The 26,238-nt window shown below is 42.7% G+C and overlaps 1 protein-coding gene across 1 annotated transcript in view; it reads left to right on the forward strand.

Moving 5' to 3' along the window:
- The window catches only part of QPT (quinolinate phoshoribosyltransferase), a 63,218-nt gene extending 38,619 nt beyond the window's left edge, over nt 1-24,599 (forward strand). The window contains exons 6-11 of the mRNA XM_087674588.1: nt 20,036-20,119; nt 20,236-20,388; nt 20,507-20,683; nt 24,133-24,200; nt 24,309-24,460; nt 24,557-24,599. Of these exons, the coding sequence (XP_087530714.1) occupies nt 20,036-20,119; nt 20,236-20,388; nt 20,507-20,683; nt 24,133-24,200; nt 24,309-24,405 (579 nt within the window). The 3' untranslated portion in view covers nt 24,406-24,460; nt 24,557-24,599. The remainder of the gene's footprint in view (nt 1-20,035; nt 20,120-20,235; nt 20,389-20,506; nt 20,684-24,132; nt 24,201-24,308; nt 24,461-24,556) is intronic.
- The last annotated feature ends 1,639 nt before the right edge of the window (nt 24,600-26,238 follow it).

Raw genomic sequence — 26,238 nt, forward strand, 5'->3', positions numbered from 1 at the left:
AGTTGACTTCCCTTTAGAGAGCCCTTGGCTCATTGACAGTGATGCTTCGAGTCATATGACTCCTCGAGGTGATATGCTATAGGATCTTCGTCCATCAAAGGGTCTAGTTGTTGTGTGTGACATTTGTTGAGTGCCTATTAGTGGTGTTGACCTGTTATTGCTAGATCGTTTTTTTAGCTCCATTTTGGAGCTCCTACATGTTCCAAACTTTGGCTTTCCACTCCTCTTTGTCTATTGCGCGACTAGACTTGGTACTTGGGTTATCTTAACTGAGTTAGCCATGTTTCTTGAGGATTCTTTTTCAGGAGCTACTTGGGTGATAGGTTGACAGGAGAGTGGGCTCTATAGGCTCCATTCTTCTTCTCTTATGCAAGGTCCTTTAAGGCAGTTGTCTATTGCTACACCCATTCCGCTTGTGCACCCTCTATTTGACGGGTTCCTTTCCATCCCCCACCCTCTCCTTCGGTGGTTCCCTCATGCCCCCAATCTCATTCAGAGGGGGACAATCTCGACGATGGGGTTGTGGATTCTTTGGCCCCTAGTTTTTCAAAGGGGGATTCCTGGGTTCTTGAGGAGCTATTTTATCGATGGTCTACATCGACAGACTTCATTGAAATTGACACTCTTCTTGTTACACTCGGATCTACATCTTCTTTGGTATTCAGCCATATCTAGGATCTAAGAGAGGGTCTTAGCAGCCATGTTTATCATGTAGTGTTATCTTCTATTTGTGAGTCTGAGTCCGAGTCAGATAGGGACTTTAGGAGCTCTGACATGTTTGTCATATGCTTTGATGGAGGAGGCAATGTAAGAGTGTGCAACCGAAAGGAGAGAGAAGGAATAATGTGATTGCAATGGCTAACAGTACAAGATTGCAAAAGTCAGCCCCAACACGCAAGTCTACATGTTAGTGTGGGCGCTAAACGGTAGCAGGGGGATAAGCGAATGAGGAGAGTTGGTTGATTACAAAGGATCAATGATGGATAATGAAAGTGGGAGGGCATGACGTCTATATATTAGGCCCTCAATCTAAAGTGTCTTAAATACATAAAATGACAAACAAATACAACGTCAGAGATCCTAATGTGGTCTTCTGATTCAAGCTAAGGCTCACCAGCTAGAGATGACCACACAAGATACAGATGATTGCTAACTCCTTTTCTTAGATTCTGGATGTGGCAGAATGACAAAGATGCGGATCCGAGGATGGTAGGGAGAGTACCAGCGTTGATGAAGTCCATCGACGAAGAATGCCAACCAAGGAGCAAGATTCCCTCTCCATAGAAAAATCTAATTAAACGGAAGGCCATCAAAGGGCAAGGGAAACGGAGAGGCCTCAAAGAGATCACTCTTGAAAAACTCTAGTATTTATGGGTGGGTGAGCCAAGCCTCTAATCCAATTGTGAGACAATAGTGAGGAACTATTGAAGGTACCATAAGTTGTGTAGAAATAATAGGGACCAAGGGTTAAGCAATAGGGGATGGTGGCTTGATGAGAAAGAAAAGAGGTTGTTCCATCAAGGAAATGCCCAGTAGATTGGAAACCTTGAAGAAACCCCTCACGATCATGGAAAGTCCCCTTTGAAATACGAAGGGCTAGTAAATCTATAGTCCCATCACCAATATCTCCCCTCTTTGATAGGGATGGGAGGTACAAGGGAACCACCAAAGGAGATGGTGGGGGATGGGATAGAACATGTGGGATAAAGGGTGCACAATCAGGAACGGTTGTGGCAATAGAAAGTTGCAATGGAGGGTCCTGCTCAATGGAAGGGGAATGGAGTAGAGATAGTCCCCCTCTTGCCAACTTGTCACAAAAGTGGCTCTTGAAGAAAAATCCTCAACAAAGATAGCCGGCTTAGTGAAGACAACGTGGGTCTCATGGCTAGAAAGGTCGGAAATTGAGGGGAGAGAGAGGCCCAAGTTGAGAACATGTAGGGCCTCAAAAATGGAGCTCGATGGACGGTAAGGAGACAATAGAGATGAGGTGCTAACACCACTAATAAGCACTGAAGAGAGATCACCAGTAGTGACGACAATTTTTGACAAGGGGAGATTTTGCAATAAATCACCTCGGGAAGTCATAGGACTCGATGCACCACTGTGAAAGAGCCAAGGTTGCTTAGAAGACTAGACAATTAAATAAGGCTTCTTCACATGATAAATGTGTAAAAACACAGACTCGATGGTAATAGCAAGTGACGAAGTAGAGGAAACAAAGGCTTCGATGTTGCTTCACCCTTCGCTCCTGGATGAAGGTGAGGGTATTTTCTCCAACACTTCTCCTCAGGGTGCGAGGTCTTTCCACAATGAGGACACATGGGATATCCTTAATGCTTCCTCACAAAATTTGTAGTAGAGTCGGAAGATGACTCCAACTTCTTCCTCTTCCCTTTCTTCTACTTGGCTTGTCTTGTAGCTATAGATAAAGCGGCATAAGCATGACTATATGCATGGCTTTGCAAGAATTTACCTCACTGTGACATGCATCATTTTCAAGCACCAATGGGACTAGCTCCTACCAAGTGAAGGTCTTCCGGCTACGAGAAGTGAGAAGGCTGGTGTAGAACAGATCATAGGTTGGCGATGGAAGATGTGAGAGAAGTGTCATAGCTAGGTCATGTGAATAAATATCCGTACCAAGGAATGAAAGCTCATCTCTAAGCTCCTCCATCATGTGGATGTGATTCTTGATTGTAGGGGAGTTTGCGACAGAAAGTTATTGTAGCTTCAACTCAAGAGATAATTGATGCCCAAATGTTTGGATTCAGAAGAGAGATGCAACGTCCTCCAAATTTCCGTGGCGGTGTGAATACGTTTATTATGCATGAGCACATAATTTGGACAACTTAAAATGAGAAAAGAGCAAGCTTTGGCTTTCAACCGATTCCATAAAGCTGCTGAGTCTGCGGTCACATCATCATGAGGATCCATGGTAGGTCAGCGATAGGAATAGTAACAAAATCCCAAAGGTCACAGTTGTCAAGGAGACACTCTACATGGTACGATCATAGAGGGTAGTTCATCCCATCTGGCTTGTCGGGATATGGGTAGAGAGTTTAGGATTGGCACCTGCACAATAGATGCCATCAATGCCAATCAAAGACTAGAAACCCCATAAGAATATAAAAGAAAAGAGTGATAGGATGGTAGTTAGGCTGAATGATCCCAAACCACATGATCCCCCATAGCATAAATGTTGGCCATATCTGTCGTTTAAGAAATACCTGCAAGAAAACGAAGAAGATGCTGCCACTAGGATGTTCTCCACTTGTGCCGGGTCCAATGGATTTGCAGGTCAGCTAAAGGTATATCCATAATAGTGTATACAAGAGTATCTGAGGTGAGAGAGACAACTCGATGGAGCAGAGAGAGGGAGTAGTAACCGTAGATGAATACAAGTTTGCAACTTGTACATGTAGCCTATCCAAGGGCTGGTCAGAGACCAGGATTGCTTGGAAGTACTATGCCTGCAATACACACAGATTTGCCCTGCTTCAACTTGATAGAGAGGCTGCCCAACACATAGAACAAGTCACCCAAGTCACAAAAGACCACCCAAGATGAAACACAACAAATAGACAAGTCTGTTTGCCTTAAAATAGACCGTCTAGCTTGCAAAGATGCTACCTAGGAGGACTAACAACTTGCCTGCACAAAATGCAGAGATATAGGGGCGGCTTGTGAAGAAAACTGCTAGGGTTTGCACTGAGGAAACACAGAGTGTACGACCAGGACAGAAACACAAAGAGATAGATACAAACACAGAAAGCAAAACTCAAACCCTAAACGTAGAACTCAAAACTCAAAACTCAAAACTCAAACACAAACAGAAGAAGGGAAAGAAGAACGCAACTTTGAAGTGAATGATGGATCCCAAGTCTGTGACCACCAGTCGGAGTGTATAGTCTGTAAAACGATGATGTCAGTAGGGCTGGAGCACCAAACGCAAGTAGGAGAAGGTGTGGAGATGGAAGGCGGCCCCCAGATGAGTGTAAACACAAACTGTGGATGTTGCCTGGATGAGGAGGAGCACTAGTACTTGTCGCTTGGAGGAAGAGACACCAAACGCAAGTTGCAGAAGGTGATGAAGATGCTTGCGATGGCTGGAAGATGCTAAACACAGCTTGGAAGAAGGCGCCAAATAGTGGGCAATAGCTTGAAGGAATGCGCCAGGGCACTGCAAGGGCTGATGGAGAGGTGGCAGCAGTCTCGAAGGTTGGACAGCTGTGTAGAGGTAGACTGATGATTGAAATCTGCACTCAAGGGTGTGAAACTTGCACATACGGAATAAGGCTGAATGGGGGCAGCCTATCTATTTATAGATGTTGAAGGGTGCCCCAAAGAATTAGGGTTTTTGGGGGACCATTGAAACTCTCTTGGACCGCTCTCCTTTTTAGGGTTTTTCATTAATTGAGTGTGTTTTGGGGATGCTTAAGAATGCTAATCAGCTGAAAAGCGTGTTTTAGCTCAACACAACATGCATGGAAAGGTGCTGTCCACAGCAAGAAAGGGTGCTGCCTAGATTGAAGAGCTACCGCCCAGCTGAAAGAAGGCTGTGCAAATCCAAAACGCAAAAAGAGACATTTCCTTGCTTTCAAACACATTTGCATTTGCAAAAATGGTGTTGCCCAGCTTGTAGAAAGCCATTTGGATGAAAGAACAATGCTCCCTAGCTTGAATGATGGCCGACTAGGTCAAAATGCAAAATTGCCTTAGTAAACACAGCCTAAAAAGTTTGCAGTGATTATCTTATATGTGGACGACCTTTTAATTATAGGTGACCATGAAGATATAATCCATTAGAGTCGAAAGGCTTTGAGCTTTGAGTTTAAAATGACAGGTTTAGGCTTGTTGCATTATTGTTTGGAGATTGAAGTTTGGGAAAAATCTTCATCTCTTAAAGGAAGTATGCATGGGAGATCTTAAAAGCATTTGGCTTGATTGAGTGTAAGGAGATAGCTACACCTATGGAGGTCAATGTGAAGTTATCCATTAAGAATACCTCAGCTCTAGTAGACATTGGGAGATATAGGAGGATGGTTTGCAGCCTCATCTATTTGTGCGACACCAAGCCAGATATCAATTTTATTGTTGGTTTTTTGAGCAAGTTCTCAAACAAACTATGAGAAAGTCATTGGAAAGCTGGGATGTTGGTGCTTAGGTACTTGAAGAAAACTCTCGACTATGGTATCACATACAGTTTCGGAAATGCTCTTATGGGAAACTATGACTGAGATTAGGTAGGTGACAATGATTCCAAGAAATTAGGTTCTAGATATCATTTCTCTTTAGGTTTGAGAATGTTCTCTTGGATCAATAAGAAGCAACCAACTGTGGCATTGTCTTCTACTAAAGCAGAGTACAAGGCAACTTGTTTTGTTGTATATGAAGTAGTATGGTTAGGGAGGATCCTATGGTAGATGGGAGTATAGGATGGAGATCCAATTGTACTAAGATATGACAATTAGAGTTGCATTGCCATTGCCAAAAATCTACTTTTTCATATATGTACCAAATACATTGAGATCTAGTTTCACTATGTGTGTGATTTGATCGAGGATGAGATAGTAGAGCTTGTATACTGTTCATGGAGGAGAATGAAATAGATATCTTCACCAAAGTTGTTATGAAGGATTTGCTTCGAGTTTATCTTCAAAGACTCGACGTTGGGCTGAGAATTTAGTTCACTTGCAGGTGGATATTGAGGGGGGGTGTTAGATATGCTCAATGCTCCACCCTCATAAGATGCCACCAATGATTCATAGTGCTCTAAGTTGTAAGGTTCTTATTATAAGGAGAAGCCATGTATAAGCACGAACATTGGTTGGGTCCTGACTTGTATGTCAGATGAGGTGTATGTGATTGGATGGTAAAAAGGTGACTCTTTGTAGATCTAGCCTTTGGGCTAGATAGATAGAGTGGTTATGCCAGTAGCAACTTAAGGCACAATACATTGAGTTGCAAGGCTGCCCTTGGCCCCTGACAGTAAAGGGAATATTCCTTGGCTGACTCGGTTCATAATATGATTAGATAGGCTGAGTAGATTACCTTCTCGGGCTATAAAAGGAAAATCCCATCAAAGCCATTGTCAATCTATCTTTCACCCAATCAAAGTTCTTTCAACTATCCTTAAGCTCTTTGCCTATCATGTGTCTAGATCGCCATCTAAGCTTCATAGTGGGAGCGCATGGGTGGATAAAGCCATCTTTGTATCAGTTCTTTTGAAATTGAAGTAGTTTTTGTTTTTCTTATATTTATTGTGTGTTCTCTACTTGTTGCTCAAATTCTATCCAGTGCACCATGTAATTTCTATAGAGTAAATGAGGATGGCTTGGTGATCATGAAGGATCAATGATGGATAATGAAAGTGGGAGGGCAGGCCACCCATATATAGGTAAATATTGGCGAAATCCTTGGCCAAGTGTCCAAAAAGGAATGCACTAATTTGCTCTCCATCTAAGTGTTTAAAACACATAAAATGACAGACAAATACAATGTCAGAGCTTCTAATGTTCTCGTCTAACTTAGATTGAAACTCACAGGCAAGAGATAACTACACAAGACACACATGATTGCTAACAAGTAGCTCATTTAAGAGGATGCATTTCTCCTTTTAGTTGAGTTTTGTATGCGTTTCTTGCATTTCTAGTTAGTTTCCAACCCTTGCCTTTGGACTGCCTAGGATGCCATGTCATTACTTTCCGTATTTTTTGTGCATTTGGATTGTATTTTTGCAGTTGTAGGCTATTTTCAGTAGGTCAGCCAGAGGCCATTTTGCTAGGTCAGCCAAATTTGGACTCATCCAACTATTTATAGTTGATCCTTCTTACTTGGCATATTCATCTTCTTCTATTCCTTGGTAGGTGCTCCGTTGGTTATTGTAGACTTCTCTATCCCCGGTGTGGACAGCAAGCTAGATATTCTATGTCTCCGTTATTGTCCTCATCTCCATCACCATCAGTGCCACTCATCATTTAGCTTGATCTAGTGTCGTCATTGACGTCTTAGGCTGCTTGTAGGGATTGATCAGTTCACTCCGTTGTATTCAGCAGTGTAGATTTCTTCCTTCTGTGTGTGTGTGTGTGCGCATGTGCTCGTGGGCTTCCGTTGTGCACTCGTACAGAGTCTTCTTAAAAGAAGACAAAAAAACCACCACAAAAGATATGTTGGGCCGAGTATGAATAAGCGAGGTTAAGGAGCCAACAAGCCACATGTCTCAAGTAGCATTTGCTAGCGGGTCTTGGGTAGTCACCAACTTGGAATTAGGGTCCATGGGGCATGAAATGGGCTTACACTCAGCCATACCAAACTCTAAAAGAAGCTCGGAGATATACTCATATTGGGAAATAAAAATGGCATGTGTCATTTGATAGATCTTAAGACCAAGGAAGAACTAAAGGATCCCAAGGTTCGTAATGTCGAAACTTCTGTTGCAAAATCTTTGGAGTCGAATCCACTTGCTATGAGTCACTCGTTGTGATAGTCAAGTCATCCACATACAAGATGATTAATATATATCTGCCGCCCTCAACCTTATAATAAAGGTTGGGGTCATGATTGGAACAATGGAAGCTACTCTGTAGAAAGAACTGATCAATCTGCTAGTACCAAGCTTTTGGAGCTTGCTTCAAGCCATATAGGTCCTTTCACAGCCCATAGACACGATCCTTCTTCCCTTGCATATGAAACCATGAGGTTGATTAACATACATCTCCTACTCTAAAATGCCTTTTAGGAAGGCAGACTTTACATCCATCTGGTAAACCAGCCATATTGATGAGTGGCAAGAGCTAAAACAACCCAAATAGTAGACATACATGCAGTAGGTTTAAAGGTCTTTGAATAGTATAAGCCTACCCTTTGTGCAAAATCCTTGGCAACAAGCCTAGCTTTGTGCTCGTCTAAGGTGTTATCACTCAAGTATTTGGTCTTATAGATCCACTTCACACCATTTATCTTTTACTTCCTTGGATATGGGACCAACTCCTAAGTTTGACTAATGCTCCATAGCATTGAGCTCCTCCTATATAGCACAAGTCCAAGTATCCTTTGTAAGAGCCTCATCAATAGTAGTAGGCTCATGGTCTTGTAAAATTTGAGATATAAGGGTATAGTTACACAAAGTGAACTATCCTACCTGATATGTATCCTAGCTGATCTAGGTGTGCTTAATGGTGTAGTAGAAAAATGGGTTGCTCTTATATCGTGCATAAGCTGCTTGTAGCAAGAGCCATCAAGGGTGAAAGGGGAGCAGAAGGGGAAGTAGGAGTAGGAGGAGTCACAGACAACGAAGAGGTGTTGATGGGTAACTTGGAAAGAAGAGGATGGGCGGAAAGCGGGGCTAGTCAATGTCAAAGAATCACCTACAGTAGAAGCACCATCAATCAGAATAACTGAGGCTGCAACCTCATGAAATACCACATCCTTTCTCATCTCTATCTTTCTTTTGGATCATAGATGTTGTAGCCCTTCCTAGTTGTGCTATAACTGATGAAGAGAAGTTTCCTCGACTTTGGCTTGAGATTGCTTTGTTTCTTCTTGTCCACATGGACACATGCATTGTACCCAAAGATGTGAAAATGAGACATGGAAGGCTTCCTCCCAAAGAAAGCCTCATAGGGAGTCACATGTTGTAATGTCAAAGTTGGCCACCTGTTTTGGATATGCACCACTACAGCAACCGCCTCATCCCAAAGGGAATGAGAAAGTCCACAATGCTCCAATATCAAACGAGCCATCTCAAGTATGGTTCTGTTGTGGCGTGCTCTACTACACCATTTTGAGATGGTGTGTTTGGATGAGAATACTCCATCTAAATGCCATGCTCCTTGCAAAACTTGCCAAGGCCTTGGAGCAAAACTCTCCACCATGATTAGTTCTTACATTGCCAATCTTGAAAGAAGTTTGTGTTTCAACAAACACCTTCCAATCACAAAAGTTGGCATGCGCGTCACTTTTGTACTCTAGAAAATATAGCCACATGTATTTGTTGAGAATATCAACAATGAACATTAGATATTTGGCCTTCTCGATGGAGGTTGTGCTTATAGGTTTGCATAAGTTGGTATACACCAGCTCTAGCAGAGTAGTAGCTTTGCAAGAAGTAACTTGTGGATGAGGTTACCTAATGCTACTTGCCTCATAAGCAACTAGGGCATGACGTGTGAATGGAGGGAGAATTTGGAAGTTTCTCCACTTAACCTTTTCAAGGAGCATGTCTGATGGGGTCAAAGTTCAGATGTCAATTATGGGCATCCCAAAGTAGCCCAATCTCATGTGAAATCCACACAACAAGGGCAATGATCTTGTTCCGTAGATTTTGTAAATCCCACTCTTCTTTGTACTTGTCCAAAGAATAGAACCTATAGAAGAATCCTCAACGATCACAACAGCATATTGGGTGAAGACCAGGTACATACCTGTGTCAAACCATGCACAAAAAGAACGTAAAAACCTAAATTGGGTACATAAAGAACTTTGGTTGGTCTATTTGGAAAAAGGGGATTAGTTTCCACTCCACAATGGTTATGGAAGAGTTGCTACCAATGGTGAGCCCTATTAGCAGATTAGTTAGTTCATGGCTGAGTTACGATGGACTGGTTATTTGACAACAGAGTGGGTGGCTTTTGTCTGGAGCTCACATGAGGGGACACTTTGGCGGTTTGGCCAAAGGAGGAAAATTCATGGTCATTTATGCGCTACGACATTGGTGACAGGATGGTCACGTGTGCTACATCATCAGAGGCATCATTGACGGACATGAGAGTTGCTATGATTCTTCTCTATTTTCAGGAGCTGGTATGATTGTCATTGACATCAAGTTCTCTCCAAGGGACCTTGGTGGTGGCTTGCGCACCCACTACTTGGGTATCCATGGTTCTACTTTGATGTACATTGCTGTTTGTACTATGATGAGACATTATCGTTATATATTGTATTGTATTAGATCACCCATGATCTACGAGAGGTGTTAGCAAATTAGTCAGCTCATGGCTGAGTTTGTGTATGTGGTACAGTAGGCTGGGCACCAAAGATATTTTAGGCATTTTATTTGTCATTCTTTATTGGGATTTGACATTATTTGCAACCAATCTGCCAGCATTTAATGTTGGCTGAACAATCATATTTTATGGCATTTATTTGGCCTATATATTCTTAGGCTCCCTTCTCCACAGTCATTCATCACATGACAGTTCTTGGGGAGAGGGAGCATGTGCTAGTGCCCCCATAGCCAGTGACTCACATTGTTTTTGTACTGTCTCATGTCTTGGTATATGGATTCCATTTCCCGAGCATACATCTGAGTTCTCATCTGTATTGTGTTCTCTCTTTCTTTTCTTTTGTCTTGTCTTCAGCAGTTTATTTCAGCACATGTTTATGCTTCCATTGCTGCACTTCTTTTGACACCCCTCTCTAGAACAAATATTCCGAAGCCAATCTTGTCGGTTGGACATATGTGAAGAGTCTCCATTGTCAATGAGCCATGGCTTCTCCTCAGTGGAAGAAGCAAGTACTGTATCTTCAACCTCAAACAAATGAATAGAGACTAATTGGATAGTAGTAGGGGTAGCCTTTGAATCGTTGGAACCTTCCTTTGGCTTCAAATGGGGGTAGCTTTGCCAACACTTCTCCTTTGCATGAAGCTTGACCAATGGTGCATTGAAGGCTATGTGAGAGGTGCACATTTGTGTTTGCCAATAGCGCTTATCTCCCTCTAATGCTAATTGCTTGAAGGATGTGAGTGCTAACCAGGGGTATCTCACTTTTGGGAGCTCCCACAGTCTTCAAAGAAATGTCACTGCCTTGAACAGGGCTTTTGTGACTATAGGTACAATAGTTGGATGTGTTTTGATGATGTCATGGGGTTTTAACGACTTACTCTTGATTGTACACAATATCATCATCGCGAATGATCTCTTGATGGGTTACCATCCATCAGAGAAGTCTCTCTCCGTTCTATCTTGCTGCCAAATCCTTCTTTTGCAGAGAAGTGTTGTGGTGACCAATGTATCTAAAAGCCACATTTTGGTGCGTAGCTCTTGGAATTATACATGTTTGCGATGTCTCTCAACTGCTCCTAGTGCTGCAAAACCTCATGCTAGCTTGGCCTCTCATTGTGTGGTAGAGGCTAGGTCCCCAAATCTTTGCTTTATAGAGAAGTGTTATCATGGCCATTGTATCTTGGTGTGTACCTTTTGGAACTACACATGTTTGCATTGTCTCTCAAATGCTCCTAGTGCTGCAAAACCTCATGCTAGCCTGGTCTCTGCTGCCTCCTGTATGGAAAATTGTATTATGCATCATAGGCAGGGAGAAGGCAGTGTGGGTATCTGTAGGCAGTCAGGTGGCTTTAGGCGGACAGTTGGCTACAATCTGTCTAGCAGGATGCCACGTGGAAGCAACAGTCGGCTTGTTTCAGCCTATCCGATTTGCTGTTCTTTTCTCCCACTTGCAGCCTATTTATTGGCCCCAAGCACTGGTGGTCATGTGCTTTGTTTTCTATTTGTTAGTGAGAGCGTGACTGTTGAGTGCATTTTTAAACACACCACATGTACTTATTTTGCTTCAGAATTCAGTCTTCAGCATTCAGAATTTTCTCATCTCTCTCTCTCTCTCTCTCTCTCTGTGACCACTTAGATGCACCGATCATAGAGGATCATACATTTTTCAAACATGGATAAACCAGTATCACCAAGAAAACAAGGTAATATGCTGGTGGAAAAGCAATCCTTCCAAACCCCACCAAAGCTCTATCAGAGATGTGGACATGATGCACTCACACCCATGAGCATCAAAAGGTTCTCTAAGGTCACAAAAATACTAAAGAAAACATGCAGGGGGGTATGGATAACATGAGATCTCTCATAAGAACTGAGATTAAATAAAGGTATACATCAATACATGCTGCTGGAGATGAAGACACATATGAATGCATGCATTAGTGAGTGGGAGAATGATAAATACAATGAAATAAAGGTAGAATTACAGACCGAAACGGCAGATAACTTGGTGAAATTGGATACTTTTTGGAAGAATAAAATGAAAACTTTGAGAAAGTACACTAATGCATGTATAGCAAACAAAGAAAAGGAAATTACTGAGTTGAAATCTCAGCTAGATGCTTGCAAGAAAGAAATAACAACATTTAAGGAAAAACTGAATACATATAAGCTGGTGCTAGTTGCACAAGAATTGGAAAGAGAGAGGGAATGTTTTAAAGAAGAGCAAGATTTGTGGACTAAGACTTATCGTGGAATTTGATGCTCAAATTTTCCGGATTCCCAATGGAGAGGTAGGAAAGGTGGTGTGCCATGGATGGGAGGAGCATGGTGTCTATAAGCTAACAGACGTAGCCGCTCCCTCCTCCTATCTTCTTTCTTCTCAGTCTTAGATTGAGCTTTGACATCCTTGGTTTGCTCACCTCAACTACAAGTACCTTCGAAAGGGAAACCTTGACACAACCAATAATTCCATTTGGAAAGATTTAGCACTCAAATGGTGCTTCGTCGGGTGCCATTGCAGTTTCTGTAGAACTGTCTTTCACAAGCATAACGAATGATTTATTGGGAAGCTGTGGAGAATTGACCAGTTGTATTAAGGATGTGCTACCACGAGCCTGGTATTACCTCGCATAAGTCCTCGGTCTCCTAGAAAGAAATGGGGAACAAAGACCCAAGGGTGATGATCAATGCACATAGCTAAAAAAAGTGACCAATGAAGAGCCACCATATGAGTCTCTAGCCAGAATAGCTCCTCCTCCCACGCTTTTCAGGGTGCAAACGTGGCTCTTGCATGTAGGGAGTCCTTTTTCCACGGTATAAAACATATGTGCTTGGTAAGATCATTCAAGGTAGTGGTAGTCCAAGGCACAAGTGGCAAAAAATAACCATAGGTAACATGATAGTCTATGCGACTTTGAGATGGCTAGGCCTGAGATTTTCAATAAACAAACTTAGCCTTCAATTTTTGCGAAATCCATTCTAGCAAGTGCTTTGGCCAGCAATAGTGCCTCCAGGTATTACCATACCTTGCCATCCCAATGTTTGCAGAAGGTTCCAAACATCCAATGCCTTAAGGAGATCGTTTCTTTTCGCTTTTAGGATCATGAAAACATTATCATCCAATGATTGAGCATCGAATTTTTGAGCGAAAGGAAGGGATAAACGAGCCAATTATTCAATATCCACTAGGTCACTCTCTCTCTCTCTCTCTCTATGTTTTGTAAGCCCTTAGAGGAGTCAAGGATGAGCATGATGTCATCTGCATGCAATAGAATGGCTATCATAATCTTGGCAAGCCATGCAAATGGCAATATGTGCACGCGTGAGAGAGAGAGGAAGAAATAAAGCTATTTTAACCTTTATAAAAGGTCAAATCGGCTTATGGGACTGAAATGTTACATTTAAAAATTTAGGGAATTTTCCATGTTCCAAAATACTGACATCTAATGCTATGACTACCTAAATGAAAAATAAATAGTGAACAATGCATAGTTGATGAGTATAAAATGATGGCTAAGCCAGACATAGTGTGGAACTACTCAGGAAGCACTCTCATCTCACAATATCTCTCATGGGTATGGTTAGCATAGAGAGGCTGAAGTGGTGAACTTGCAGTACATTGGGCATCTGTATAAGTAGTTCTGCTCTCTCTTTGGCTTGAGTTGACAACGCTAGCAAATCTTATCCCTTCGGGGGGAGGGAGTCTGCGTTGTATCTACGTGTCTCAATTCGGAGTTGGTGTGAGGATATATGAAGCTATTCAATGGCACATCATACACTATGAGACAAAAGTCCATTTATGTATCTCGGGCGGACAATAAAGTCATCAAGGGATATGTGTAGAAGATGCTTTTGATAGAAAGCCATCTTTGTCCCTAAATCCTTAGTAGGTGTCACCTATGTCCTAGCTATGCGTATTTGAATAATGTCCATCCTGATGATGCAGTTCAGCTCCTCTCGACTAGGGCCAATCCAAGCTGTATTGTAGTGGTGGGAGTGATCCATGTGTAATCCATATAATTGTAGCCATGCCTTTGTTTGGGTATACCAACACTTAGTATCCCCTTGTAATGCTAGCTGTCTAGACAACTAGTGTGAGCTGGGAGTATCTTTCTCTACAAGGTCCAAAACCTATGCAGAAAAGTTACTATTTGGAAGAGGGCCTCTCTCGCTAGAGGTGGTGCTCCCATCTCTGCTGTGATAATCTCATGTAGTATAGAGGGCTTACTTCAAACCATTCGTGAAATCATGAGTACCAGGGGTCTCTCCATGTGCTCCCACCCCTCATATATCTTCTCTCTTGGGTAGTGGCTTATCTTGCATGGCTCTCCTTGTGTGGTAGATGCTCAATCCCCATATGAGGGCCCCATATAGAAGTGCTGGTGTGACCAAAGTATCAAAGAGCCATAGCTTTGTTCAAGGCTCTTGAAACTATATGCATGTTCATTGGCTCTCCATCATCCCCAGAACCGCATAGGCTTGTGTCAATCTATCCTTTGTTGCTCTCCTCAAAGTGAATCTCGGTCTTGAAAGTGTAATCCCCAAGTAAACATATCTCTAGACCACCTCCACTATCTCCTTCCCATATGCGAAATGGGGTACTGATCGCCGAATCCACACAGAGAGAGAGAGAAATGAAATGAAATGATATATTAACGTCTAGATAAGGAAAAGGTTCAGGCAGCCAAGGATTTTTTGGAGGATATAAATAGTATGCTAAAATTTGCTCAAGAAAATATTAAGAAAGCTCAAAATTAAGCTAGAGCTTATGCAGATCCTCACCGAAGAGACATCTCCTTTGAAGAAGGAGAGTCGGTCTATCTTAAAGTGCCTGAACAAACTAAAACCATGAAAACGGGACAATGTCCAAAGCTTTCACCCAGGTATTGTGGTCCTTTCACAATACTTAAAAAGGTGGGAGAACAGGCTTACAAGCTCCAACTACCTGCTGGTAGTAAAATACATCCAGTTTTTCATGTAAGTAAGCTAAGGAAGAAGCTGGGTGATTTGGATAATCTAATCTTAAATGATAACATTGAGGAGCTATTAGACGACCAATCTAATCCACATGAACCAGAAAGAATATTAAATGTTCGTAACAGAAGAACAAGGAATACTATTTATCAAGAATGTTTGGTCAAATGGAAAGATTGTTCAGAAGAAAGCTCAACATGGGAGCGAGTAAGTACCTTAAGGAAAAGGTTTCCCAATTTACAGTTAGACCTTCCAAGTATCGTTTTCAAGGACGAAACCGATTCTTAAGGGGAAGGAAATGTTACATTAATAAGGTAAATTACGGAAACAGGCGCGAGGGACGACCGTCCGGGGGTAGCAACTATCTAGGCAAGGTTGGGAGGAGAAAAGGATCTCGTGCCTCTGTCTCGAATCGAACTGAGTTTGTATTCATCTCCGCCCCATCGTATCAGTCATCACACTGAATCGCCCATCGTACCACACTACACCTAGTGTCCAATTCTCATCTCAGGTGTAGGCAGCTTGTTTTTCAGGCATTAGTGCCCGTAGACTTGCATTTTACAGCTGGGGGTCTTGTTGACTGCTAGGTGGCCTGTTTTTTCACCTGATTGGTGGTCAAAAGATCTGCTTTTTGTGCAGGCTTTGCTCTTGATTGCTGTGCCTGGGAAACCCTTCCAGAATTGGTTGCAATTCAGTCCCTTCATGTCTGTGTTTTTTCCAGCAGATCTGCTTTTTGTGTAGGTTTCCTTCCTTAACTTTCCTCCCTCAGCTTTGTGTTTTTGGCTTTTAGTCAATTTCTTGCATTGGGCAGCCTATTACAGGCGTGGGCGACTTCATCTACAGCACTTGGGCGGGCTTTTCCAAGCAGATAGTCCCTTTGTCAGCTAGGCGCAACCTATTGTGTGCTTGGTGGCCTGTTTAGAGGCAATCAGAGTCTGCGTTTTGCATTTGGGCTATTTTCTCTTTGCTCGGCAACACGTTTTCAAGCTCGGCAGCCTCTATTTGGTGGACAGATTTACTTTTGTTGCTGTGTTTTCTGCTGGACGAACTTTCTCTTTGTCATCAAGTGGCCTCTTTCTTTTGGCTGGGAGTCGGGTGTTTGACCTATTTTGATTGCTTTCATTGCAGCCACATTTGCGTTTCGCAGATCTGCCCCTTTCTTGGCTGGGAGTCAGGTTTTTGACATGTTTTGATTGCTTTTATTGCAGCCATATTTGCGTTTTGCAGATCTGCCCCTTCAGCTCGGCATGGAATCATTACTCCTACCATGGTTACTCCCTGTCTCCATCAGTCTTTTCAGATTTATAGGTTGACGAACCCCGTGTGTGACCGCGGATTTGGCAGCTTTATGGTATTGATTGAATGCTATAGGCCGCTCTTTCCTCTTATTGAGTTGTACAAATTTTGTGCTCGTGCATGTAAGACATATTCACAGTGTTGTAGGGATTTCAAGGAGATTGGCATTTCTCTTTCGGATCCAGATATTTGGGCATCACTTATCTTGAGTTGACGCTATGATAGGTGTCAGTCACACATTTTCCTATGATGAGGGATCACATCCAATGGATGGAGGAGATTCGGGATGAGCTTTCATTCCTTGGTTTAGAATTTTTTCGGAGAACCTAGCTTTGACTCTTCTCTCATATTTTCCGTTATCGACATATGATGTGTTCTACACTAGTCTTCTCACTTCTCGTAGTTGGGAGTTTCACTTGGGAGGAGCTAGTCCCATTGGTGCTTGAGTAGGATGCGTGTTAGAGTGAGCCGTATTTTTGCAGAGGTTGTGCACATGGCCGTGCTTATGCGGCTTTATCTACAGGTACATGACACACATTAGATGGAGGGGACATTAGTGCATTTCTTTTTCTACACTTTTGGCTATTTTTTAGGGGCTTGACTAGATTTAAGGTTTTCCCTCTTTTTTGTCTACCCTCCCACTCTTATCATCCATCATTGATCCTCCGTGATCGGCCAGCCCTCGTCATTCTCTCATCCCCGTGCTACCACCTGGTGCCCACACTGACACGTAGAGCAGTGTGTTGGGGCTGATTGTTTCAGCCTTGTACCTTCAGCTAGTGTAGTCACATTATTCCTTCTCTCTCCTGCGTTCTATCTTTGTCTTCTTATGGGAGCCGGAGATCTTGAAGAGGAGCATTGTGTTCATGGCAGCCCTATTTTCCAACACTCATCTTAGGTGCAGGTAGCCTGTTTTCCAGGCATGAGTGCCAACCTCCCAAAAAAAGAAAAAACCCACTCCACCCAAGTTTCCCCCCCCCACCTCACTTCACCTCACACCGCCCAACCCCACCCCACCTCACCTCACCTCACCCCCCCACAACACAGCGCACCTTCCCTCCCTAAGAAAACCCCGCTCCCACCCAACCCCCCCTCCCCCCACGACATGGCACAATCCCCCCCCCCCCCCCCCCCAAAACGACATGGCACAAACCCCCCCCCCCACCTGCATTTTACAGCTGGGAGTCTTGTTTGTAACTGGGCAGCAGTGTATTACTGCTGGGTGGCCTGTTTTTTCACTTGATTGGTGGTCAACAGATCTGCATTTTGTGCAGGTTTGGCTCTTGATTGCTGTGCATGGGAAACCCTTCCAGAACCAGCTGTGATTCTGTCCCTTCATGTCTGCATTTTTTCCAGCAGATCTGCGTTTTATGTAGGTTTCCTCCCTCAGCTCTGTGTTTCTGGATTTCAGGCAGTTTGTTGCACTGGGCAGCCTATTATAGGGTTGGGCGACTTCATCTACTACAGGACTCGGGCAGGCTTTTCCAGGCAGATAGTCCCCTTGTTAACTGGGTGCCGTCTATTGTGTGCTGCCTGGCCTATTTACAGGCAATCAAAGTCTGCATTTTGCATTTTGGCTATTTCCTCTTTGCTCGGCCGCACCTTTACAAGCTCCATGGCCTCTATTTGGTTGACAGATTTACTTTTGTTGCTTTGTTTTGTACTGGACAAACTTTCTGTTTGTCAGGTAGCCTCTTTCTTGGCTGGGAGTTGGGTTTTTGACCTGTTTTTTTTGCTTTTATGGCAGCCATAACTGTGTTTTACACATCTGCCTCTTCAGCTCAGCATCGAGTTGTCACTCCCACCTCGAATACTCCGTCTCCATCAATCTTTTCTAATTTATAGGTTGACAGACCTGTACAGGTGGAGGACATTCCAGTTGCAGCATCTTTATATTTCTTTCTTGTAGGTATTTCTTGAAGGACATCTATGGCCGATGTGTATGCTATGGGGGATCGTGTGGTTTAGGATCTTTCAAATCAACAACCATCTTCTTACTGTTTTCCATTATATTCTTCCAGGGCTTGTAGTCCACGATTGGCGTTGATGGCATCTCTTGAGTGGGTGTAGGTCCTACCCTCTCTCTCTACATCCAACAAGCTGGATGGGACGAACTACCCCTATGGTCGTGCCACATGGAGTGTCTCCTTGGCGATTGTGACCTTTGGGATTTTGTTTCTATCCCTATATCTGAACCTACTGTGGATCCTCATGATGGTGGGACCGCAGATTCGGCAGCTTTATGGGATTGATTGAATGCAAGAGGCCACTCTTTCCTCTCATTGAGTGGTACAAAATCTATGCTCGTGGATGTGAGATATATTCACATTAGCATCTCTCTTTTGAATCCATATATTTAGGCATTGCTTATCTCTTGAGTTGAAGCTACGATAGGTCTCAGTCCCACATTTCCTTATGATGAGGGATCATATCCAATGGATGAAGGAGATTTGGGATGAGCTTTCATTCCTCGGTTCGAACATTTCTTCGAAAGACCTAGCTTTGACACTTCTCTCAAATCTTCCATCATCAACATATGATGTGTCCTACACTAGTCTTCTCACTTCTCGTAGCTGGGAGACTCTCACTTGGGAGGAGCTAGTCCCATTGGTGCTTGACTAGGATGTGTTGGAGTGAGCTAGATTTTTGCAGAGCTTGTGCACATGGCCGTCCTTATGTGGCTTTATCTATAGGTCCATGATGCACTTTAAATGGAGGGGACATTAGTGCATTTCTTTTTCTGCACTTTTGGCTATTTTTTAGGGGCTTGACCAGATTTAAGGTTTTTGCTTTTTTTTGCCTATGTATAGGCAATGTACCCTCCCACTCTTATCATCCAGTATTGATCCTTCGTGATTAGCCAGCCCTCGTCATTCTCTCATCCCCTTGCTACCTCTTGGTGCCTACAGTGACGTGTCACTTGCGTGTTGGGGTTGACTGTTGCAGCCTTGTACCTTTAGCCATTGTAGTCACATTGTTCCTTCTCTCTCTTGTGTTCTCTCTTTGTCTCCTTCTTCTCTTTATGCTCACTTTCCTCTTTCCGTTACGCACCCTCCCATTGTATCAAAGCCATGTGTGGGAGCTGGAGATCTTGAAGAGGAGCACTGTGTTCGTGGCAGCCCCAGTGTCCAACACTCATCTCAGGTGCAGGCAGCCTATTTTTTAGGTATTAGTGCCGATAGACCTGCATTTTACAGTTGGGAGTCTTGTTGGTAACTGGGCGGCAGTGTATTAGTACTGGGTGGCCTGTTTTTTCACCTGATTGGTGGTCTACAGATCTGCGTGTTGTGAAGGTTTTGCTGTTGATTGCTGTGCCTGGGAAATCCTTCCAGAATTGGCTGCGATTCAGTCCTTGTTTGCGTTTGTTCCAGCAGATTTGCGTTTTGTGTAGGTTTCCTCCCTCAACTCTGTGTTTCTGGCTTTCAAGCAGTTTCTTGTGTTGGGCAGCCTATTACAGACCTGGGCGACTTCATCTACAGCACTTGGGTGGGCTTTTAGGGCCAAACTCACCTATAAGAGAGTTTAATTGAGCTGCTGGCCAAGCTCAAACTCAAAGGGAGTTGACCAAGCTCAATTTCAGAGAGAGTTGGCCCAGCTCATCCATACAGGAATTTATATGATTTTGATCTGTAGGCTTTTGTTTTCAAAGGATGCATTCAGAAGATTTAGTTTATGTATGTTGATTTGCTTTCCCAAGCCAGTGTAACTTAGAGTTGCAATTTACTGTGATTCATCTATGTTTAATTGCTGTCTGGTTTCAGGCAATGGCCAAAGCTGCCAAGCCAGCACGAATTCTGGAAACAAGAAAAACTGTTCCAGGTCTTAGGCTAATCGACAAATGGGCAGTAAGGATATTTTTGGTTCTGTTCTATTTCTCAAAGATGTTAACTTTTCCTGAGGAGGCCACAATATTTGGCATTTTTTCGTACTTTAATCTGGACACCCACCTGATTGTTGACAGGTTTTGATAGGAGGTGGGGAAAATCATCGCATTGGACTTTTTGATATGATCTTAGTGAAAGACAATCATATTGCTGTAGCTGGAGGTATTGCTAACAGCATTGCTGCTGTAGGCAAGTATCTGAAGGATCATAACCTGGATATTGGTGTTGAGGTTGGTGCACTTCTTGTGTGGAATTTTTTGCAAGCCATCATACATACCAACTTCATGTCTTCAACACTCTGATCTCACTTGTGCACAATTAACTCAATCTTGTACCATCTACACCTAGATAGAGACAAGAACACTTGAAGAAGTCAAGGAGGTTTTATGTCACAAAGGAGAAGGAATAGGCCGAGTAACACGCATAATGCTGGACAACATGGTTGTGCCTCTTCCTAGCGGCGATGTGGATGTGTCTATGTTGAAGCAAGCTGTTGAACTGGTTGATGGGCGGCTTGAAACTGAGGTTATGAATCTTATACTTACCTCTTTGCATTTGTTTTGCTAGCCTCTATTGCCATGGAGAGAATTGCATGATAAATGTTTATGTTCAACAACCACCATTTACCATGGAGAGAATAGTATGATAAATGTTTAAGAACTTTATATTCAAGAACCACCATTTTGCTGTTGCAATCTTGTCCCTAGCTTAACAATTTAGCGGACTGCTGGTGATGTCTTTTCTAGACACTAGTATTACTAGTGTGGATTTCTTTTGTTAAAACTCACATATGTTTGAATTGAAGCTATTCCTTCAAGATGTTCTTATATTCCCTTCTCTTTGCTTTGTAACATGTTAAATGATGAAGCTGAAGGTGTCTGCAAGGTTGGAGGAAAGTAGTCTATATGGGGGTCTCATTATAGACCAAAAAGCAGCAACCCATTTTGTCATCTTTTTGTCTTACATTCCAGCTCACAGCAGTTTCATTAAGGTTGTAATTAAGAAATAAAAGAACATGGAAATGAAGATCTCCAATCTCAAGCCAAGGCTCAACTGTTGAAAGTGCACTAGTTGACTCAAGAAGAGGATGCTCTCTCTGCTCCTAGCATGCCATATATTGAACATGTCTGGCCCAATTACGGTAAATCAAACCAGCCAAATCCATTGCATGTGATGAAGAGGGAGGTCAGGATACAGAAGGCGCAAAGAGGAATGCTGATGATTAAGGCATGACCAGTGGCTTTGGCTCAGGCTTATCGGCACTTCGTTAGGCATTGCATGTCTAGCTTAGACCTATTTGTGCTCACCCTGATCCATATGTATCGTGCATCTACATCCCTCTGTAGCACTTGGATCATATCCTATAGTTTCTCTCTGTACAACATTGCCACCCCCTTTTAACGCCTACTCTCGCCGGTTGTGCATGACTAAGGGTGATACAGCTCCAAATGCATCCTCAAAGTATCTTGCATCTAATCGCAGATATCCATTGCAATTCCAGCTTGTCATCTTCAAGGTCTCAGAGCTTGTGCATCGTAGTATGGGCCAACATTCTGTGATTATCACCTTTCCATCTCTATATGTTACCCATTTCCCCTCCTGTGCCTCTACCACTCGTGGCACCTGATTCTTTCTGTGATTATCACCTTTCCATCTCTGTATGCTACCCATTTCCCCTCCTGTGCCTCTACCACTCGTGGCACCTGATTCTTTCAGTGTGCCACTTGTACCGGTGCCAAATCCTCATGTAGGTTTACTTTCTCCCCTTGAAGAGTTGTTCTTTTTGATAGGAAATTCCTTTTCTTCTCCATGTATTGGAATTTCAGAATGAGAGTCTGAGCTTTAGCTCCATCCTTTCCCAGTCTAGTTATGAAAGGGCAGGTAATTTATCTATTTTTACGGTCTTCAAGATGCATGATGGGAATGTCCAGTACCCCCATTTTTGTTCTAAGTGCTAGGGTATCTTCTTGGGGGGTTCCTTGGTTATCCCATTAAGTGACCGTACGTTTCTTGGGCCGTTCTTCAAGATTGGCATTCATAGCCTCTATTTTACTGCCCGGTGTATTCTTTTGCTTTTTCAATACAATCTACATCAATCCACGTAGTGTTCTCTTCCACGCTTTCCAACACACTGTGGTCCCACAACCCTAGAGTCGTCTTCTATCCCTAGTTTTTCATGTATTTTAGCTTAAGCTTCTTCAAGAGGGTTCTTTTCCTCCTTCCATCCCACCACCCAAACATATAGGGCTCATACTTTTCTCTTCTGCTCCATGGCAGCATTCACAAACTTGTCCTTGCTTGCCGGTGGTCTTTTGTGTATCTTATGTACCTCAGTCCATTTTGATCTCTCCTCCACTTTCACTTGTGTGCATTTAGCCACCTCCACTCACGTTCACTTCTTATGTCCTAATCTCATGCATTTCTGATTTCAGCTCTTGGGGCCTTGTTCCCTCTTGGAATCCGCTAGTTGAGTTTTGCATTCCTCTATGTCCTGATATAGCATTGCTAGGTAATTTTTGCATGTCTCAATGTCGTGCTGAAATTCAGCCATGACTACATTCTTTCATATAGTCCTCCCTCAATGCCTACCTTCCATGATGTAAGTTGAGCATACATTTCCTTTTATGCTACAGCTTTCCATGACAAAAAGGGAGCATGCATCTCTTCATAGGTCTCTTTTTTCCTTTCCTCTCCTTGGCCATTTCTTTTTAATGATTTACATTATATGTGCTTTTACTGCATCCTGTGTATTGCTTGTAAATTCTTCCATTTCTTTTTGTCACATTCCAAGTTGGCATCCTCCATCTTACATATTTCTTGGATGTGCATCCATGCACTTGCTTACACCCACTTTTGGGAAGTTCTTGAGTTGGCTGAACACCACACAACAAAAGTAAAAGACTGGCCAATGTCGGAACTCGCTAAATATGCTTTTGCACCTTCATACTTGCTGGATTTTCATGAACAGTCATTCTCGATTCCTTCTTCATTTCACTAGCAATCCTCTTTCTACATTCGTCAATGATATGCTCCTTTTTCTTTTAATAATTGCGTCTCTTCTTTTTGCATTCTTTTGCTCGGTGTTTGAAGAGTCCATAGAAGCGGCTGATTTGCTTGTATTCTTTGAGTTTGATGACTACCGTGATTTTTCTTTATTCCTACGACTGGCTTGAAATGTTTGATCTTTCATAGTCATGTTGGATTCACTCGTGAATGCTCTTCTTGCAACAACAATGAGATCAACACATCAAATGTGTACCTCCATATAAGGATGCATTTCCTGTCTCTTTTTCCTCATGTGATGGTGTTTGGAGGTGTTGAGCTGCTCACCATTCTAGCTGGATTGAAGGATCCTTATCCACCAGTGCATGCAATGCACAAAGAGGGAGAGGGTCACTCCATGGTGCCAGCAGATGCGTGCAGGAAATCTGGAGACTTGCAGGATACTTGGCAACATGGGGAGAGGGATGGACAGGGCATTTACGCATGTCAGGAGGTAGCAGGGTGTGGCCAATGGCTATGAGGGCTGGCCAGCTAGGCTGGTCACACTGAGATGGCAGCAGCCAGGTAGGTTAGTTCCTTCTACAAATTTCTGCTATTAGAATAGCAAGGGTGACAGTGAGCTCCTCAATGGCCAACTGCATGATCTTAATAAGAGATAGAGGGTTCTCTTTTTTGGTGTTTCACGCCATTTTCCCATCATTGTCTTGATTGGCTTCTAACTGATAGTTCTTGGATGCCAAGTTTCTTTTTGAGGTGGTGAGCATGGACTGTTTAATCTTTGTTTTTGCTTACCATCTTTTCAGTAGTAATTTCTTCTGCCTTTTTTCAAAGGTGCAATCTACCATGTTTCATGCAAGTTTATTACTTCTACTGTATGTCCATTACATAGCAGGTTTTGATCCTAAACATTGCTCGTGTGTTGCATGTGCTTTACTGACAAGTATATCACCTTATGCCTTCATTTGCTTCAGGCGTCGGGCAATGTTACTTTAGATACAATAGGTAAAATTGGTGCCACTGGTGTGACTTTCATCTCAAGGCAAGTTACTGCACCGAAGGTTCAGTTTCTAGAGTTTAGCACCGAAATTGTGAAACAGACACATACTGACATGTTATACTTGATCGGATCCTTTTATGCGGTCTGCAGTGGGGCATTGACTCATTCGGTGAAGGCACTTGACATCTCATTGAATATTGACACGGAGCTAGCTTTAGAGGTTGGGAGACGGACACGCAGAGTATGAGAGCTTTGCTGCAGTCTATCAACTGAATGAGCAGACAACTCTGTATATCCTCTCTGTAAGAAATCCCTAATGCAAGTATACATGACCATTTCACAATCTTAATATCAAGCAACCAATTTTACTTCTTACTCGTGTATCTTCCTGTGTGCAGCCTGAAAATCACTTTTCCCCCTCAAAGGAACACGAACAAACTCTTGATCTTTGCAATGAAGCCTTGATCGAGAGCTGCAGACACGATAAGCAAGGAACACGTGCGCGCAGAGACACACAAGCACAGAGTAGCAATCCCGAGAGGTTTGCTGAGATAATGAAAGCACCAGAGTCATCTGAAGCGAGGAGCCTTGGGTTGTATGGAGAATGAAAGCGCTAACTAGTGAGGCAGCTTGTTATCTTCTTTTTCTGCTTGATGCTTTTGCTGCATGGAGAACTTCATGAAGCTCGAAGGTCACTAAACTTCTTAACGGATTAAATGTTTTTACATAGTGCTCGAGATGCCCAATAGATCTATCTATAGAATTGCCGGTCCAAAATTAAACCTTACATGAATCCAAACTACCAAATTAACCAAGTAAATAACCACTACTGTCGGCCTTCATGATACAATCGTTTAACATGTGTATGCGAGTTGTTACGTTGGAGATACGAGCTTTACAATCAAGTAGGATAATCGTAATTTGTAGTTACGTTACATTTATCGCACTGTGATTATTAGGGCAAAGAAGTTTGGCATGGTATTAACAGAAAGTATTGGCCCTAATAACACACACACACACACACACACACACACACACACACTCTCTCTCTCTCTCTCCCCTTGTAAAGTGTAAGTATATTCATCACAAAAGAAGTACAGAAGTTAGGGTAGGGAATTGAGATTACTCAATGCCAAGAAACTAAATCAAGTCAAGATATCAATATACTGAATAGAGATCAAGCTACCACTGAAGAAGTCCCTTGAGCTTTGCAATATGGCGTTAGATATCCAAAGCAACATAAAAAATGAATGCATTGCGATTCAAATATGCCACCCACCCCAAAACTTGAGAGTGAAATAGAATCTTCATATGAGGTGTTGGACCATGGTTTTTAGCCTTGTCAAAGACCCAATCAAAAGAACACATCCTATTTTTTACCATAACATGCCAAATGTTAGAAAGAGAGCCCAAATCTTTCGAGCAAAGGGACATGAGATGAATATACGAGGGAAGACTCAAATTGTAGTGGTATAGAAGAAACTATTCCTGTTGGAAATATTCATGCCTTGAAGAGTAGATGCAAGGGGAAATCACCCACTAGCATTCTCCAAATGAATACTTTACATTTGAATGGTGTCTTGTTCCATTCTAGTATGCCTGAGACATCTCTCCCCCCTTCGCTTAGGTCATTAATTCTACACTCTATCCTATTCGAGACCATTTGGTAGGCATATCAAGTGCCCAGTTCACAGAATGGATCCATACCTCCATGAGTATCAAATTCTACCAAGCTTTAGATTTTTGCAATCCCTAAAGTGGATTGACTTCGGTGGTCAACAATGAGTGATCTGATTACGAGATGATAAATGTGATCGATCGAAGATCATGCGCACGTGCGCATGCACATTCTCAACCACTAAGCTAGTTGCAGTAGGAGGTGGATTTGTTTGGGTTCTCTCTCTCTCTCTCTCTCTCTCTCTCTCTCTCTCTCTCTCTCTCTCTCTCTCTCTCTTTGTTTGGTCTGTGTCTAATCTAATATGTTGGTAGTTTGATTCATATAGAGACACTTAGATCTATATCTAATTGAATTGTGTTTGTCTACTTATTGGATACTTGGAGTCACACGGAACCTATTTGA

Source organism: Lygodium microphyllum, chromosome 1, assembly GCF_053477565.2.
Source record: "Lygodium microphyllum isolate KBCC chromosome 1, Lygodium_microphyllum_v1.1.10, whole genome shotgun sequence".
NCBI classification, from domain to species: domain Eukaryota; kingdom Viridiplantae; phylum Streptophyta; class Polypodiopsida; order Schizaeales; family Lygodiaceae; genus Lygodium; species Lygodium microphyllum.